Genomic DNA, 18,416 nt, shown 5'->3' with positions numbered 1-18,416 from the left:
TCCACTAGGTATGGTCGGTGATATAGATCCTTTTATATTGTTGGCTCTATCCTTTATTATATCATCATTTATATTTAAATAAATTTTATAATATTTTATTATTGTTAACCTTATTTTTTTTTATTTTTTTATTTCTCGTTTGATGTGTACGTTTATCATAGTTTCACATTGTTTAATCGAAATATTTATTGGTTGTCTAAGTATATATTTGCGTCAGCTTAAACGAGTCTCTCGGACAGAGGCGGATCTAGGATTTTAGGTTTGGAGGGAGGGGACAGGTTGATGCGTCTCTCGCTGTGTTAGCATGATCGGTTGATCGGCGATTGACAGCTCAAACTCTTCCTCCGCCTTAGGGGGGGGGGGGGGGGTGCATGCCTTCCAATCCTATAGTAAATCTACCCTTGCTCTCGGAGTTTTCCTTCAACATGTGCATCCCTCGATTTTCTCTCTAATATTTTTATTTTTTATCATATCCATTCCATCATTGTATGTCTGCACCATCCACCTTAATATCTTCATCTTCGCAACTCTTATCTTTTCCTCATGTGCTCAAGTCATAGTTCAACATTTAACTCCATATAACTGTTGGTTCTGGTAGCTTCGGGAGTATGCAAACTGATATGGATCGTCGAGGCTAGTGTTCAATACTATCTCCGTAAACGATATTGCTCCACTACAGGTGCTTACGGATAGCAGCAATTCGTTCCCAAGATACAACGACGACGTCTCAGAATAGTAGCACTTCAAATTCTGATCAACACTATCTCCGTAAACGATATTGCTCTGCTACAGGTGCTTACGGATAGCAGCAATTCGTTCCTAAGATATAACGACGACGTCTCGGAATAGTAGCACTTTAAATTTCGAGACCAGCGAACCTTCTTATAGGCTTTTTGGATTCTGAATGCACAAGATGCGTCGATTGACAGCTCAAACTCTTCCTCCACCTTGGGGGGGGGGGGGGGGGGTGCATGGCTCCCAATCCTATAGTAAATCTACCCTTGCTCTCGGAGTTTTCCTTCAACATGTGCATCTCTCGACTTTTTCTCTAATATTTTTATTTTTTATCATATCCATTCCATCCTTGTATGTCTACACATCCACCTTAATATCTTCATCTTCACAACTCTTATTTTTTCCTCAGGTGCTCAAGTCATAGTTCAACATTCAACTCCATATAACTATTGGTTCCGGTAGCTTCGGGAGTATGCAAACTGATATGGATCGTCGAGGCTAGTGTTCAATACTATCTCCGTAAACGATATTGCTCCACTACAGGTGCTTACGGATAGCAGCAATTCGTTCCCAAGATACAACGACGACGTCTCAGAATAGTAGCACTTCAAATTCTGATCAACACTATCTCCGTAAACGATATTGCTCTGCTACAGGTACTTACGGATAGCAACAATTCGTTCCTAAGATATAACGACGACGTCTCGGAATAGTAGCACTTTAAATTTCGAGACCAGCGAACCTTCTTATAGGCTTTTTGGATTCTGAATGCACAAGATGCGTCGATTGACAGCTCAAACTCTTCCTCCACCTTGGGGGGGGGGGGGGGGGGTGCATGGCTCCCAATCCTATAGTAAATCTACCCTTGCTCTCAGAGTTTTCCTTCAACATGTGCATCTCTCCACTTTTTCTCTAATATTTTTATTTTTTATCATATCCATTCCATCCTTGTATGTCTACACATCCACCTTAATATCTTCATCTTCACAACTCTTATTTTTTCCTCAGGTGCTCAAGTCATAGTTCAACATTCAACTCCATATAACTATTGGTTCCGGTAGCTTCGGGAGTATGCAAACTGATATGGATCGTCGAGGCTAGTGTTCAATACTATCTCCGTAAACGATATTTCTCTACTACAAGTGCTTACAGATAGCAGCAATTCGTTTCCAAGATACAACGACGACGTCTCGGAATAGTAGCACTTCAAATTCTGATTAACACTATCTCCGTAAACGATATTGCTCCGCTACAGGTGTTTACGGATAGCAACAATTCGTTCCCAAGATACAACGACGACGTTTCGGAATAGTAGCACTTCAAATTCCGAGACCAACGAACCTTTTCGTAGGCTTTTTAGACTATGAATGCACAAGATGATATGAATGCTCAAAGAATGAGAAGTATCGATGAATTCAATGAAATTTTCAGCATTTGGAGGGATCTATTTATACTAAGTGAAGAGGTTGAATATCCTTTGGGTGAGTCAATGTGACCCTTGGGCAGGATCGATTTGGGCCGTCTGATCTGGAGGGTTGTAACCCTTCACATAGCCCTCTTAATCTCATCTATCAGATCTGAAGGGTTGTGACTCTCAGATCTCCCTTCTAGTCATCAGTCGTTGGATCTGAATCCAATGATCCATTTGATCTGACGCTTTAGATCAAGTCTCATCCCAAGCGGTCATATCGTGACTCTTCACGATCCAACGCTCTAGATCGCATCCCATGCGATCCATTACACCTCTTTGATCAACGGTTGCCATCTGTTTGCCCAGTCAATAGTCCAGTCATGCCACATAGGCACTGCCACGTCACCCGAGTGCCACGTAGGGACGGCTATGTCCGCTGGAGCATAAATTTAAACTTTTTAATGCGCCAATAAAGGTCCCATTGCGCACATGTAAAGTGCGCCAACAAAGCGCCCATTGCGCGCATGGCGGGCCAAGGGCTCACAGGTGCGAGCACCTATTCGCCCGTGAGAAGAGAGCACATGAGTTTTTTGTGTTAACTCCATTAACACAACAACATTAATAAGGAAAGGAAACTCATTGAAATTCTCCGATGTGGGACTATTCCCCATGCATTTCCTTATATAACATTAATTAACAATTAATGTTATTCTGGGCTGATTTTGAACAATTAATTTCTCATTCACTCTTAATCGGGTTTGAGCAAATTAATAGTCTAGATCTATCTACGCGACACGTAGATTCCGATTTTGAAGTCAATTATGACTTTCATCGATTAATGACACCTTAATTTTTCACAAAATCATATTGATCCTTTAAAGCCCCAATATCCAACAATAACAAAGAAGGTCTAATTGTCGTTTTATAAATTATTTAAAAAAGTTTTAGAAGTACTTTACGATTATATAAAACATCTAATGCTTTCCTCTATTTTAACCATTTTGCTTGTATTTTATGTAAGACAGCTGTCTCAATCCTTCTATTTTTTTTAAAAAATAATTTTAAATACTTAAAACTCTCGGATCTCCTATTTTAATAATTATCTTGTTATGTCTAATATTACTAAACTTAAATTTTATATATTTTGTCTTTACTCTACTAAGTTAAAACATTTCACTTTTAGCGTTTTTCGCTTAGATTCAAATATAGTATTTATTCCATGTGTTTCATCTATCAAAATAATATCATCTGCACTGTATCTTAAATATGTTTAGTGAGTTCGTTAATGATTAATATAAAAAGATAGGGGCATAGAATTAATCTTTGATATAACTTTATTTTTATGAGGAACCATTTGATTAATTCACTATATATATATATATATATATCCGTAATTAATTTAATATACGACACTAACACATTTTTTAAAAATTCTTCATATAATTTTTCTTAAAATTTTATTATAAATTTTTTTCTAAGTCTGTAAATAAATACCCTACACAAGTCTTGATTATGTTACCGATATTTTTTGATTCATTAAATTAAAAATATTTTACAGATTGAGAAATATCATGACAAATTATGACTGGTATATTAAATAGAAATGGATTAATGTAATTACAACAAAATTACATACCCTTTTTCTTTTTGTAAGGTATCGAAATGGATTAGGCCCAACTTGAATGGTCCAGCCCAATAGGAGAACCCGCTATATAAAGTCGCGTCGAGAGACCTCCTTTCACCAGATTCTTCATCTCTAGGGTTGCTTTCGGCTCTTGCTGGCGCCGCCAGTTCCCAGAGCGTGGACCGCCCGACGATGGGCTTTCGCCGTCACGTCTACTGCGCAGTCGATCCCGGCGATCTGGGAGCCTCTGTCTGCTGCCTCTGGCGTCAATTGCGAACCCTAACCAAGGTTCCGAATCTTTTCCTAAACCATTCTTCGGCGTTTATCGGCTTTGAGATTTGAATTTTGGTTGGATTTATTTTCTTTCTTTTTACTGATCTGGGAGATGATGCGATATACGGTTTGCCAGACTGCTGTTCTCAGGAGTAGCAGATTATCCGTGCTGAATCATTTGCACGTCAGTCTGATCCCAAATGCAAATCTATTTATCCATAAAAAATGTAGAAATTATGAGAATGGAAAAACAATCTGCAATTTGCTGGCCCTTTGAGTTTCTCGCCTCCTAAATCTCTCCTACTTTATCATATTTCTATCATAAGTTTATCTTTATCATATCTCGTCTCCTGCTTTTTACCAGCTCTCGGATCAGGTTTTTTTTTGTCTTTTTTTCCTTGTCCGTCTTCGTCTTTGCAATCTCTAAGCTTTTCATGTTGTAACTCGATGTTTCTTCTAAATCTCATGTTTTTTTAGCATTTCATTTACCGTAATCTCATAAGATTGCTTATTCGTTTTTTTCTCCCACTTTTGATATCTCTTTTAATGTCATTTTGCCTTTTATGATCTCCCGAGCCTATTTCTCATTATCAAAATCTTGTGTTTTGTCATTCGAGATATTTGATTTTGGTGATGATTTGCAACTAAAATATTATGATATGAGTTATTGTAATTCTCGTTCAATCTATAATTTATAACATTAATGTGGATCTCGTATATATGATTTCAAATTGCAGTTCTTACATCGAAATGTATAATTTTCGTGGATAGTGACGCCTCTGAGGATGTCAATTTAGTTTATATAGGCAGTTGTACTAAATCTCAATAAACTTGTTAAGTCACGTTGTGTATGCAAAAAAAACAACACCTAAGCTGAGCTGAATACCTGAATTACTTCATAGCCTGCAACTAGTCATAAGTACTCTTCAATCAATCTTCATCGTGAAATGAGATAAGAATCACAATTCCAACAACAAAAAAAAAGATATGGTTGAAGGGAAGATGCTCCCAATAATTTAACTTGCTGATGTTCATGACATTTCAAGACAAGTAACGACATCCATTTTTAAGTCATGCCAACCTATGCTACCATTAGAGATATCTAAGCATCTTAAAATGGTTTTAGGAAGTATGAATGATGTAATGTCTCTCTCTCACAGATATATGCTTTTGTGAGATTGGATTGATTTCTAGTGGAAAATTGTAATTTTTTGATTTACCTCTTCATAGATGGTTGTTAGTCGACTATATGGGATTTGGTTGGTGGGGTGATGGATTTTATTTTTTTTATTGAAGTGAGATTGAATTGATCATCCTAAGATTAGTTGGTATGAGAGATTGAAAATCTGATGTCAATTATAAAAAAAAGCATAGTGCTTGAAATTACAAGGGTTAATCACTTTCCTAGACAACTTGAAAGATAACCCTTTATCTCTTTTAGTAGTCATCCAGAGGTTGGATCTTCTCAAGCTTTTTCTCCATTTTGTGGTTTTCATGGGTGGTTAAAGTTTATTCACCTCTAAGGGTTTAGTAAAACTTCTATGGCCAAAAGAAAAAAAAAATGAAAGCAAAAAGAAAATTAGAGAAATTCATTTTTTTCATAAATATAATTAAAATATTGTCCAATATCGGTCAATAAATCCTGCAGTGACCATGGAAACCTATAGTATTAGCATATAGAAATAAGACATCAACTGAAATCATGTTCTTGATGTTGTAAATTCATACCATAATCCCAGATGATTGCCTTCTTCTATAGTTTTAATCCAAGATTGACTGATGAGGTAGAGATCCATAACAGAAATGTGACAGCAATCAGCAATTACAGTTATACAAAACAACAGAATGGTATGAGATGATGAGGATTGAAATTACCAGAGGAAAGTAACATAACAATTTAATGGAAGACGTAAAACAAGTCATTACAATTCTATCAAAAGCAAACGACAGAGTAATTAACTTCACGTTAGTAAATTAAATATTTTTGGGAAAAGAAATCTACCAAATAGAACAAACGGGGGACCTTTTATTTCATACTTTTTTTTACCATCAAAAAGAAATAAACGAACGTCATTTTACTAAACTGTGGGGGGTTTTATGATTGCCTCGGGTTAACTCTCTTTTCTTCTATAAAAGATAGAATTTATTACTTTAACGAGTTTACATGGTCGATTTTATGATCATTTGTGAAAATTAAATGATCTCGATTTAACTTTTATATTATTCAAATTACGTATGTCTGAAATATCTTTTTCTATTTGGATTCGTTAGTCGATACTTTTATCTCTATTTAAAAATTTATTATTTTTAATTTATATTTTTCAAATTCATATATGAAAGTAAAGATATTTTTAAAAAAAAATTAAAAATATATTAATTTTGATTTGAAATGATTTAAAATAATTTGTTATTTTAAATTTATATTATTAAATTCAGATTTCAAAAGTAAAAAATATATTAAAATTTTTGTAAGAAATATATTAATTTTAATTTGAAGTATTTCAAAAATATATGATGTGTTTCAGGTATTAATGAAAGTTAGGCATGTGAAATGATGAGAGAGGTATTTGAAAATATATTAAATAATTTAAGTATTATAAAAATTAAGTAGGTAAAATAAAAAATTCTAAAATCTGCCCGTGCGTGCAGTAAGATACCTTAAAATAAATCTATCTAGACTTCTTATATATTGCATCCACTATAGCTACAAATAATGCAAACATGATAACCACCTTCTTCTGAGTTGATTATGATGGAGCAAAATTATAGAAGAGGATAAAGATTCAAATTTCGGTAAAACTAAAATAATATCTTTTTCCGTCGTGGTCAATTATAATTTTTTGATTTACCTCCTTATAAATAATTATGGGATTCTTCCGTCGTGGTCAATTATAATTTCTTGATTTATCTCCTTATAAATAATTATGAGACTGATCGTATGAAACTATTGGGATAGTAAATTCTACGAGAAATGATAACCACCTACATCATTTTAAAGGCAAGCTAATGGGCGGCGGCGGGCCTGAGTATTCGACCAAGCCTGTGCCAGGAACGTATGGTTCCAATCGAGGGAGGCATGTTGGTCTGGGCCTAGGCTCAGCTATAGCACGGCCCACCCTAATGAACCAATAGGGACAAGGATTAACTTAATAAAACCAAATAAAAAAACCCAAACTAATGAGCCAAAAAAATATATATTTTTCATTTTATTTAAAAATAAATGTTTGAAATTAACATTGTTCAGCCCCAACTATTTTTTTTAAAAAAATCAAATAATAATAATAAATATATTTTTTCCACGAACGAAAAATAGGCAGAGTTTCCTCTAAATAAATGTTATACATGAACAGGTTGTAGTGGCGACTTATGCTGCTTGTCAGAAACACCGCGCAGACCTGCCGCCGCTTGCCCTTCAGCTTCGCCACACCATCGACGCCGCTCTCCACCTTCGGAACTCCTCTGGAGCCCTCCTCCCGCCGTCTACTGCTCTCCTGTAACGCTCAAATCACCCGCAGCGGCCGCCATGGCGATATCCTCGCTGCCAAGTCGACTTTCGACCGCATGCCCTTCCGCGACGTCGTCTCCTGGACGGCGCTCCTCACCGCGTACGCCGACAACGGCCAGATCTGCGCCGCGCGGAGAGTGTTCGACGAAATGCCCACCAGAAACACCGCCTCCTGGAACGCGATGATGACTGCCTATGTGCGCGCCTGCAGATTTGCCGAGGCTTCCGAGTTGTTCGCTCGGATGCCCGCCCGGAACGCGGTCTCCTACGGCGCCATGATCTCGGGATTCGCCAAGAACGGGATGATGAAGGAGGCCGAGGAAGTCTACCAGGCGATGCCGCGGAGGTGGCGCGACCCAGTCGCTACGAACGCTTTGATCTGCGGGTACGTGCGGGTCGGGAAGCTCGATTTGGCCGTGCAAGTGTTCGAGGCGATGGAGGTGAGGGATGTGTTTTCTTGGAGCTCGATGGTCGATGGGTATTGTAAATGTGGGAGGGTCTGCGACGCCAGAGAGCTTTTCGACGCAATGCCGGAGAAGAATGTAGTTTCTTGGACTGCTATGATTCAAGGGTGCATAAGAAATGGAATGTGGGAAGATGGTTTTAGACTATTTCTGCAGATGCGAAGAGAATGTGTGAGCTTCAATTCCATGACACTAACTGTCATGGTTGATGCTTGCTCTGAACTGGACAGGATAAGAGAAGGGATTCAATTTCATGCTCTCATCTTGGCTCTGGGACTCCAAAATGATGCCTTCCTGGGTAATTCAATTATTGTCATGTACGCAAGAGCTCGTTGGATGGATGCTGCCAGGAGATCATTCAATTGTATGAGCATAAAAGATTTGGTATCATGGAATTCGTTGATTGCTGGATACATCCAGGATAATACATTGGAAGCTGCAAATGAATTGTTCGAGGCAATGCCTGAAAAGGATATTATTTCTTGGACTTCAATGATAATGGGATTTTCCAATAGAGGGTGGATTTCTGAGTCTGTTCGCCTGTTTCAAGAGATGCCTGAAAAAGATGAAATTGCTTGGACTGCTATCATCTCAGCATTTGTGGCAAATGGGAAACATGAAAATGCAATACGATGGTTCAATTGCATGGTTGATGAAGGGTTTAGGCCCAGTGCTCAAGCATTGAGCTGTGTACTTAGTGCTTCAGCTAACCTGGTAATTCTTGACGTGGGAATGCACATTCATGCATGCACAATCAAAACAAATCTAGAGTCAGATGTGGCTGTTCAAAGTTCCTTGGTCTCAATGTATGCAAAATGTGGGAGTGTGAGTGATGCCTATCATATTTTCTTGTCGATTGGTGAGCCAAACGTAGTTACTCTAAATGCCATGGTGACAGCATTTTCTCAACATGGTTTAGTTAAAGAAGCACTTGAATTGTTCAAAGACATGCAGAGATATGGCTGCAAACCTAATCAGGTTACCTTCTTGGGGATTCTTTCAGCTTGTGCTCATGCAGGTTTGGTTGATGAAGGTTACAAGCACTTCAAATCCATGACAACTTTATATGGTATGGAACCAGGACTTGATCATTACACTTGCATGGTTGATCTATTAGGACGCTCAGGGTTACTCAGAGAAGCAGTTGACTTGATCAACTCAATGCCATTGTCTCCTCACTCTGCAATTTGGGGAGCACTGCTTAATGCCAGTAGTATTCACTCTCATCTAGAATTTGCAGAGCTAGCAGCCCAGCGACTTTTGGAATTAGAACCAAACAATTCAGCAGCTTATTCAGTTCTGTCAAATATGTATGGTTTGGCAGTGCACAAGAAGTCTGAAGAAAGAATGAGGATGACACAGATGTCCAATGGTGTGCGGAAGACTCCAGGATGTAGCTGGGTTATTTTTGACAATGCTTTAAGACAGCTACACATGTAGCAAGTACAGATGTAAATCATTCATGATTCACAATTGTGAGAATGTGTCATCTTTTCTTTGGAATGGCATTTTTCCCCCTTAAAAATGTCTTTGGTTCCCAATTACCCTAAATTACTCAGCATTCTGGCAGGAAATACCAGACCTCAAATCGGCAAACTTGTTGAGCTAAAGAAGCAACAAGAGTCATATGATTGGTAAATTATTATCCTCACGAAAAATGATGTTTATAGGAATTCCCAAAAATTTGCAAGATAATAAACAGGATTACTTCACTCTGAATATGCATTACTTTAAAATGACGTTTGGGTGGACTGCCAGAATTGAAGTGAAAATGCTCTATCTTCTGTATTGATGCACTGAAGGTGTTCTCTCTTCCTTTGATATTGTGCTGTTTCCTGGAGTGAAGTTGCTCTCTTCTGTTGATAATGCTCCTGAATTGTACTTCAGGTTCTGCATATCCTCACGAAAAATGGTGTTTATAGGAATTCCCAAAAATTTGCAAGATGATAAACAGGATTAGTTCACTCTGAATATGCATTACTTTAAAATGACGTTTGGGTGGACTGCTAGAATTGAAGTGAAGATGCTCTATCTTCTGTATTGATGCACTGAAGGTGTTCTCTCTTCCTTTGATATTGTGCTGTTTCCTGGAGTGAAGTTGCTCTCTTCTGTTGATAATGCTCCTGAATTGTACTTCAGGTTCTGCATATCCTCACGAAAAATGGTGTTTATAGGAATTCCCAAAAATTTGCAAGATGATAAACAGGATTACTTCACTCTGAATATGCATTACTTTAAAATGACGTTTGGGTGGACTGCCAGAATTGAAGTGAAGATGCTCTATCTTCTGTATTGATGCACTGAAGGTGTTCTCTCTTCCTTTGATATTGTGCTGTTTCCTGGAGTGAGGTTGCCCTCTTCTGTTGATAATGCTCCTGAATTGTACTTCAGGTTCTGCATATCCTCACGAAAAATGGTGTTTATAGGAATTCCCAAAAATTTGCAAGATGATAAACAGGATTACTTCACTCTGAATATGCATTACTTTAAAATGACGTTTGGGTGGACTGCCAGAATTGAAGTGAAGATGCTCTATCTTCTGTATTGATGCACTGAAGGTGTTCTCTCTTCCTTTGATATTGTGCTGTTTCCTGGAGTGAGGTTGCCATCTTCTGTTGATAATGCTTCTGAATTGTACTTCAGGTTCTGCATATCCTCACGAAAAATGGTGTTTATAGGAATTCCCAAAAATTTGCAAGATGATAAACAGGATTACTTCACTCTGAATATGCATTACTTTAAAATGACGTTTGGGTGGACTGCCAGAATTGAAGTGAAGATGCTCTATCTTCTGTATTGATGCACTGAAGGTGTTCTCTCTTCTTTTGATATTATGCTGTTTCCTGGAGTGAAGTTGCTCTCTTCTGTTGATAATGCTCCTGAATTGTACTTCAGGTTCTGCATCCTAGTATGACTCACTTTGTTCCATGTCCCCCCTGAGTTTATGTTTAACAAACAGATTTTTTTTGGATTTGTTCAGATGTCAAGGGCAGCCTAATCCAACTGAAATTATTTAGCCACATACGTAGGAAACTGCTCACATACAGTGGCAAGGACAATAATTGTTAGCCACATGCTGCCGTATCATGAAATTTGCTCGCATTTTATTATCAATCATTGCGATTTTAATTACATACTTGTAAATATATATATTTGAAGTTGTGAGGAACTTAATAATCAAACAATAGAAAAGATAGTTTTGACTTTTTAGCTATGAAATAACAAAATGCGAATAGATGTGATATCCTTGCTTCAAAACTGTGTTACTGTGGTCTAACATCATTTCACTATACTTAAGCTGAGTTTCTCGCTTTCCTCCATCCTCTCAATTCCCACATTGATGTACCTATCTCACTTTTAGCCTAAGAGCTTGCAAAACTTGTAGAGCTCTCATCCAACCTCAACAAATCCACAATAAGCCTAGCACAATCAATTTGTAATCTCCTTCTAACCCAGCAGAGTCAGGTGAGCTCACTCACTGATCTCGCTATCATTGTAAACACATCGCCTAGTCACTGCCAAGATACTGAGTCAAGGATGTAGGCTAAATTACCTTTGCTTACTTCCTATTATCTCATGTGCCCATTTCAGGCTCACATCATATGAGAATGGGAGAAAAAAAAGTAAAAAAAGGGCAATATTTTGAAGACAAAAAGAAGAGAGATTGAATAGTGCAAAAAGGAATGCTGATTAAGAAAATGAGCCTATTCAAAGAGGGAGAGGAAATAATGATGAACAAATAAAGAGATAGCACTAGTACTCTAGTATTAGTAAAAAAAAAAAAAGAGAATAAAATGGTCAAAAAGGAATAAGAGATCTGAAATACTTATTTTTCCCAATATTTAGTTTCCCAATCTCCTCTTTGTGTCAGTGACCACTAATTTCTTTCTCACATGTATGAAGAGATATGTTGAACATGATAGAAACTAGTCAATAAAGCTTCCATTTTTCTCTCTCTCTTTTGACCTAGTCTTCGTTATACCCCTCTAGATAGAGATTTTGTTTGAGCAAATTGAGTTCGGAATTAGAATGAGCATACACAAGCAGGGAGAGGCTTAGTGAACATATCTACCAATTGATTAGAGGTGGAGATGGATAGTAGTTTGTTCCTATTGAGATCGCCTTTTGAACGTGTCACCAACCACCTAGCGAGGAAGTTGATTGCGCAGGAAGAAGAGAGGAAGATGATGGGCCTCACGGTCCTAGTGAGCTCCACAACACTGCAAGAACAAAGAGAAGGTGAGGACAGAGGCCAGGGGTGTCCTGGCTCAATCACTCCGACGTTTAAGTCAGTTCCCGATCTAGAGAAGGAAAAGGGAGAAAGTAGGGGAGGTTACTTAAGAATACGTGATGATGATGCATACCTGTATCTGCGAGGTGCGGGAGTTATATAGACTTATAAGAGAGATATCATATCGTGATTAAGGAGAATATCCCTGAGTCTTGCGATGCTTCTTGGCATCGGTTCGAACCATGTCTACATAACACCTCCTAGAGGTCAGTTGATCTCCTCGAGCTTCGCCGACTTGATCCCCGATCGGAAACTTTATCTTTTGATGGTAAGTGGAGACTACGGCTTGAAAGACACTCAGGGTTGGTCTCCCCAAGATGACATTGTAAGCAAAAGGGGCATCCATTATTGTGAAGAGAGTGCGCCGAGTCCTTCTTAGAGGTTCCTCTCCCAAGGATATAGCGAGGCAGATCCTAAGGGTCGTACCTTATGACCTGTGAACCCGAACAGATAGGTGGCCATGGGTTGCAACTCCCCCTCATCTATTTGCATTTGGTCAAAGACTTTTTTGAAGATAATATTGACCGAGCTACCAGTGTCCACGAAGACGCGAGCCACATTGAAATTGGCGATGGTGACCCCGACGACGAGAGCATCGTCGTGGGTGGTTTCTATTCCTCTCAGATCCTGGGGCCCGAAGCCGATCTGAGGGCCCTCCTCTGACCTCTATCCTGTGCTGACTCCGTAGGCCTCGAGTTGCCTGCCATAAGCCTTCCTGGCCTGATTAGAATCTCCCTCTGTGGATCCCCCCGTGATAATGTGAATGTCACCTCGGGGGGTATTCTCGCGATTGCTGTCTTGAACAACTCCGTGGTCGGTCCCGAGGAGGTCTCGGGAGGTTGCTGGTCATGTGGAGGGAATGGACCGCCTAGGAGATCGATCTCGCTTATGAACTAGACTTGACGAATGCGGCCGTAGGTCCCGAGGAAGTCGGCCAGTTGGAGATTTTCGGGGCCTTGGGGGAGAGGATTGTCTTCGGGAGCGTTGCTTGGCAGCTTGGCGAAGCTCACAAGCATACTGATGGCATTCGTGCGTAGCATGACCCCTCGACTGATAATAGGCGCAAAAACGAGGGAGCCAACGGTTGAGCCCTGAAAGCCGGACGGGCCTAGTATCAACGGCCTGGATGGCTCTATGGATGGTTTTGGAAGGCGTCGGATGAGGTCCCGAGTCCGGTCCTCTCAGGGGCTGAGGCAGTGGCCTTTGGTCGGTTCCGTTGACCGCTGGAGTGCTGTGCCCGAGCAAAGCATGCTGATTGGAGTCTATATCCTTCCGTCGAGCAGATTGAGCTTCTTCCACATTCACATATTTAATCGCTCGACTTAACAATTCATCGAAGTTCTCGGGTGGCTTCTTGATCAGAGACCTGAAGAAGTCTTCTTCTAGTAATCCCTGTGAGAAAGCACTCATCAGGGCCTCGGAGGAGGCTGAGGGTACCTCTTGAGCTATTTGGTTGAAGCGATGTACATACTCCTTCCAGAGTTCCTGTGATTTCTGCTTGAGGGAGAAGAGGTCCTTTGATGTCTTGCGATAAGTTTTGCTGGTGGCGAAGTATCATAGGAAGGAGGCCTTGAAGTCGACAAAGGTGCGGATGGAGGCGGGAAGGAGTCGGTTGAACCAGCGCTAAGTCGATCTAGCTAGCGTGGTTATGAAAACACGACACTTAATATCGTCTGTGTATTGATGCAACAAGATGACGTTCTCAAATCTTCCTATATGATCCTCTGGATCAGTAGCTCTGGTGTAGTTGGTGAGCTGTGGATTCCGGAAGTGGCGAGACAACTCCTCTTCCAGTATACACCGGATGAAAGGTGAGCTTTCGAGCTCATTAACTTCGTCTAGCAAGGTCCCTTGCCCCTGGCCGGATCTCTGGGAGGGGTCCTACTTGCTGCAGACTCCATGTATAGGCCGTGGTCGTTCGTTCGGGGCATGAACGCAACAGGAACTCGCGGCATCTCTACCTATGGTTGATGTCTTTGAGTAGGTATTTGCGGTACCTCAGTGGACAGAGTCGGTATTCTGGATGGCGGTGCCAGGGCAACAGGTTGATTCTGCGAAGCCGCTTGGACAGTAGCGGCCACTAAGTGGTTGAATTCTTTCTGCGTCATGGTAAGGAGAGCTGGCTTGATGGGGTCGTCCATGGGCATGTCTCAATCCAGGAGTAAGAAGATTCTCACAGACAGTGTCAAAATATGTTCCTGTTGAGATTGTCTTTCGAACGTGTCACTGGCCACCTGGCGAGGAAGTTGATTGTGCAAGAAGAAGAGAGGAAGACGACGAGCCTTACAGTCCTAGTGAGCTCCACAATACTGCAAGAACAAACAGAAGGTGAGGATGGAGGCCAAGGGTGCCCTGGCTCAACCACTCCAATGCTCAAGTCAGTTCTGGATCTAGAGAAGGAAAAGGGAGAAAGTAGGGGAGGTTACTTAAGAATACGTGATGATCATGCGTACGTGCATATGCGAGGAGCGGGAGTCATATAGACTTACAAGAGAGATGTCATATCGTAATTAAGGAGAATATCCCGTTGTCTTCCTTTCTTCTTCCTGCGCGATCAACTTCCTCACCAGGTGGCCGGTGACACGTTCGAAAGGTGATCTCAACAGGAACATAGTTATGTGCCCTACCTTGTGATGCTACTGAAGTAGCAGTCAGTTTCTATATATGTTGTTGCATATAAGATATTATTGTGTGCACCTTGTGTTGCACATTGAGTGTCATGGTTGCAATTTAATCTTAGTGTCATGTTGCATATACTCTTAGTGACCCTTGGGATGCATTCTCTGTTGGTTGCAATTTTGAAAAGAGTCTTTGTCTCTCTTCTAATAACCTCTTTCTCTTGAGTAAATGATAAGAGTTTACATGGTCTCCTCTCAAACATCATTGTTTCTTGAAGTAATATCATCCTTTACTCTATGCGTCTCTTGCTATAACTCCTTGTCTAGATGCTGGAAATTTCAGAATTTTGTGGTATATTTAACTTGAGAGGAGTTAAGAAAGAATATTATATGCCCTTTTGAGATTATCACTGACATGTATTTTGAAGACTTTCTTGAAGATTATGACTTATAGTCTAGCCTTCTAAATCTTTGTAGAACAATACCGAGCCTTGCATCTTTAAGCCATTACAATAATGTCATGTCTTCATCTCCATCATTGTCAGCTTGACTTGTGATCTAGTGAACCTGACAAACGTTGAACCAACCTCAAGTGATAAAACCATAGATTGTCTATGAAATATCACGACCACTTTTCACCATGCTTTTGGTTGTTTCCATGAGAAAAAAAACATTGGTTGCCAATGGACCAATTTCCTTCTTTTTTGTGAGATATTTTCCAATTCATGTAGAAAATTGAACTTAGATGATATTGATACTCTAGCTTGAGGTGGAGTGTTAGAATTGCTACTACTAATGGTTAAAGTCATAGTTACATGCTGAATGAGTTTAGTCCCACACTCCACATTTAGTTGTAGGGTGAGCGGTTCTCTCTAAATAACATTGATTTAATATTTCATTCCTCCCAACTATGTGTTAAATGGAAGGATAAGATCTATGTGGTTGAATTCCAAATCATTGGGAGTATATACGGTTTAATGATGACGATGTAAATCAGCATCCTTGATATTAATATACAATTATAGGTTTGATTATCTGGCACCATGCTTGTTCTTTATGTCGCTAAGATTGGTATTGCAGCAATATTTAAACTCTTGATATGAACAAGGTAGAGGTGGTAGACTCAGGTAATTCCATTTCCAAGGGTCATGATCCAATAGCAACAAGCAAAGAGTAGGAACAAGTAGTTTTTATACTTGGACCCTTCATCTATTTTTTCCTTATGTATAACCAACACTTGACATTTCGAGATCATCAAATTCATTGATGATGTTTCGAAAAAAATGAAACTAAGCATCAGAAACACTTGATTTATTGAAGTGGGATATTGTACTTGATTCAGAGTAGTATCACACCTAGTATAATAACCATTTTATTTTTAATTCTTTTACCTTCGTCTATAACTAAAAACTATCACAAGTCTCTGTTATTGAATTGTCATTTTCAGGGAAGAAGATTACCTTCATTGACAATTGCAGATGATAAACCTGATGGTTTTATGTGGACACGTGTGAAGGCGCCATTTTCCTTTGAAGATTTTTATTGCCTGTCAAAAATCCAAAGAATATTCAAGTCTTCATATCCTTTTTTAAAAGCATCTTACTGAATCAAATTTATCCACAATTTTCCTTTTTGTAGATGAGATGCACCATAAGTTGCCTTCGATTACTTGGTTCAACTTCAACTTTTCTTCACCCAACCAAAAGCACTGTGAAGAGTGGTTGTAGTTTAGATTATCTTGTTTGCTTTGAGAAGCAGGCAGGATGAAAAAGTAGAAGAAGAGTTCATCCCATAATCTCAATTATTTTCTGCTTACTATACTGAACAGGGATGGAGAGTTAAAAAGCCTCGCTGCACCGCTGCCACCCTTGTGCTTGAGATTGGTTCATTGTTGCTCGGTTTTATCTGTGGACTTGTTCTCCACCATCAACGCAACATCATGCTATTAACTTACATCATCACAATAAGCCATTTATTCCCTGTTGTTTTCTTCTCTTTATGCCCTGCAAACGAAGGCAGTGGCACATCAAGTGGCATGCCAGCCTTCAGCAAACTATATGTCCCACAAGAACAATATCTTCTTTTTGTCTTTTTTTCCGTAGCAACAGTTTTAGATGATTAAGTGACAAAATTTTACTTTTTGTTCATGTCTGGATAACGTTTTTGGTGCATTCCGTGTTTGCAAGGGAAGTCCTGAAATGCAAGATTCTCCAAATCTGAAGGAAAGCAACAAACATGTCAAGGCACGTCAAGTTAAGGCCATCCAAGTCTAGCACAGCAGGCAAACATGTGTATGGTCTCAAATTTCAGAATTTGGCTTTACGTGAATTATGGTATGTGTTTTACTATTATTTTAATATTTCCATATTATAATGTTGATGTCATGCTAAGATTAATTTGGCGTCATGAAAACATTTTCTTTGTTAATTCACAAAATTAACAACTGTCTTATATTACAGTTAAATTTTTGCACAGACATTACCAGCAATATGATTTTTGCATAGATATTATCAGTAATAGGGCTTAGAAATACAGTGGCCATAAGATTTAAGTAGATCCATAAATTTTTTGTATAAAATTGAGTTCAAACATATTTATCATCAATTATAAATAAATATTGCTTCTTTGGAGTAAGATATCATGGTATGAGAAAAAGTATCACAACATAGTATGAAATAGTTCCTTTTATCATTATTTTTTCATTCCCAAACTAACCCTCTACTTGCTTAGCCACTTATGTTTCTTAATGCGCTCAAATTACAACGACATTTTAGTAATAGTTTTCACTTTGAGGTGCTTTGAGGTATCCCTCATCCTTATAAAAATCCTCCCCCTTCCAATATTTTGCAACAGGAATCAAGTTATCTAAAGTCCATAGAACATGGCTGGACTCCGATATGCTTCCTTCTTCGCTGAGGTGGCTTCGAACTCTCCTCCACCACCGAAGGTTCCATTCTCAGCAGTTGCACCATGGCAACATGTAAGTGGCGTTGGGAAGAGATTGGCTCATTCAACAACACTTGATACCATTGTTGAGGAAGAGAATTTGGATTTAAAAAAGATCACCTCCCAGTTAGCTGCCGCATCGACCACCCCGTCTACATCAGTGGCCTTTGCCAATGCGACTACATTATCGTTATCTTCTCCTGTTATGATGTTGCTTGTGATTTTGGCATGGTTCTCAAGGAACTAAATGTAAATTGTGGTGTCCCTTGGCCAAGTGGTTTCAGATGAACTCTTTGTTTTAGTTGCTCGGATTAAGAATATGGATGGCATTCTAACTTGCATGCAACATTTGGCGAATTATATATAAAAAATCTCTTTGTCGTGAGTTTATTTCTATTTGTACAACAATTGAATTTTGGTGTTTACTGTAATATTATTGATTTCTTGATTATTTCTTACATTTCTTTGTATTGTAATGTTTTTCGATTGAGAGTTTCTGATCATTTATTTATGTAGGATTCTAAGTATTATCTTTCCCTTGCAATCTTT

The 18,416-nt window shown here is 39.1% G+C and overlaps 1 protein-coding gene and 1 non-coding gene across 2 annotated transcripts; both read left to right on the top strand.

The window, feature by feature from the left end:
* The first annotated feature begins 4,147 nt into the window (after positions 1 to 4,147).
* LOC141848147 (small nucleolar RNA Z122) lies at positions 4,148 to 4,244 on the top strand. The gene has a single exon (XR_012603485.1). It is a non-coding gene; the product is annotated as a small nucleolar RNA Z122 (small nucleolar RNA).
* A 3,165-nt stretch (positions 4,245 to 7,409) lies between these two features.
* LOC141847510 (pentatricopeptide repeat-containing protein At1g53600, mitochondrial-like) lies at positions 7,410 to 10,341 on the top strand. Its single transcript, XM_074735569.1, has one exon. It carries the CDS (start codon positions 7,410 to 7,412, stop codon positions 9,450 to 9,452), a length of 2,043 nt encoding a protein of 680 aa, XP_074591670.1. The 3' UTR covers positions 9,453 to 10,341.
* The last annotated feature ends 8,075 nt before the right edge of the window (positions 10,342 to 18,416 follow it).

This window comes from Curcuma longa, chromosome 16 (assembly GCF_044706935.1).
Source record: "Curcuma longa cultivar G26 ecotype Majalengka, Jawa Barat chromosome 16, ITB_CL_G26_1.1, whole genome shotgun sequence".
Taxonomy (NCBI): domain Eukaryota; kingdom Viridiplantae; phylum Streptophyta; class Magnoliopsida; order Zingiberales; family Zingiberaceae; genus Curcuma; species Curcuma longa.
This window is presented reverse-complemented; position numbering and strand designations above follow the sequence as displayed.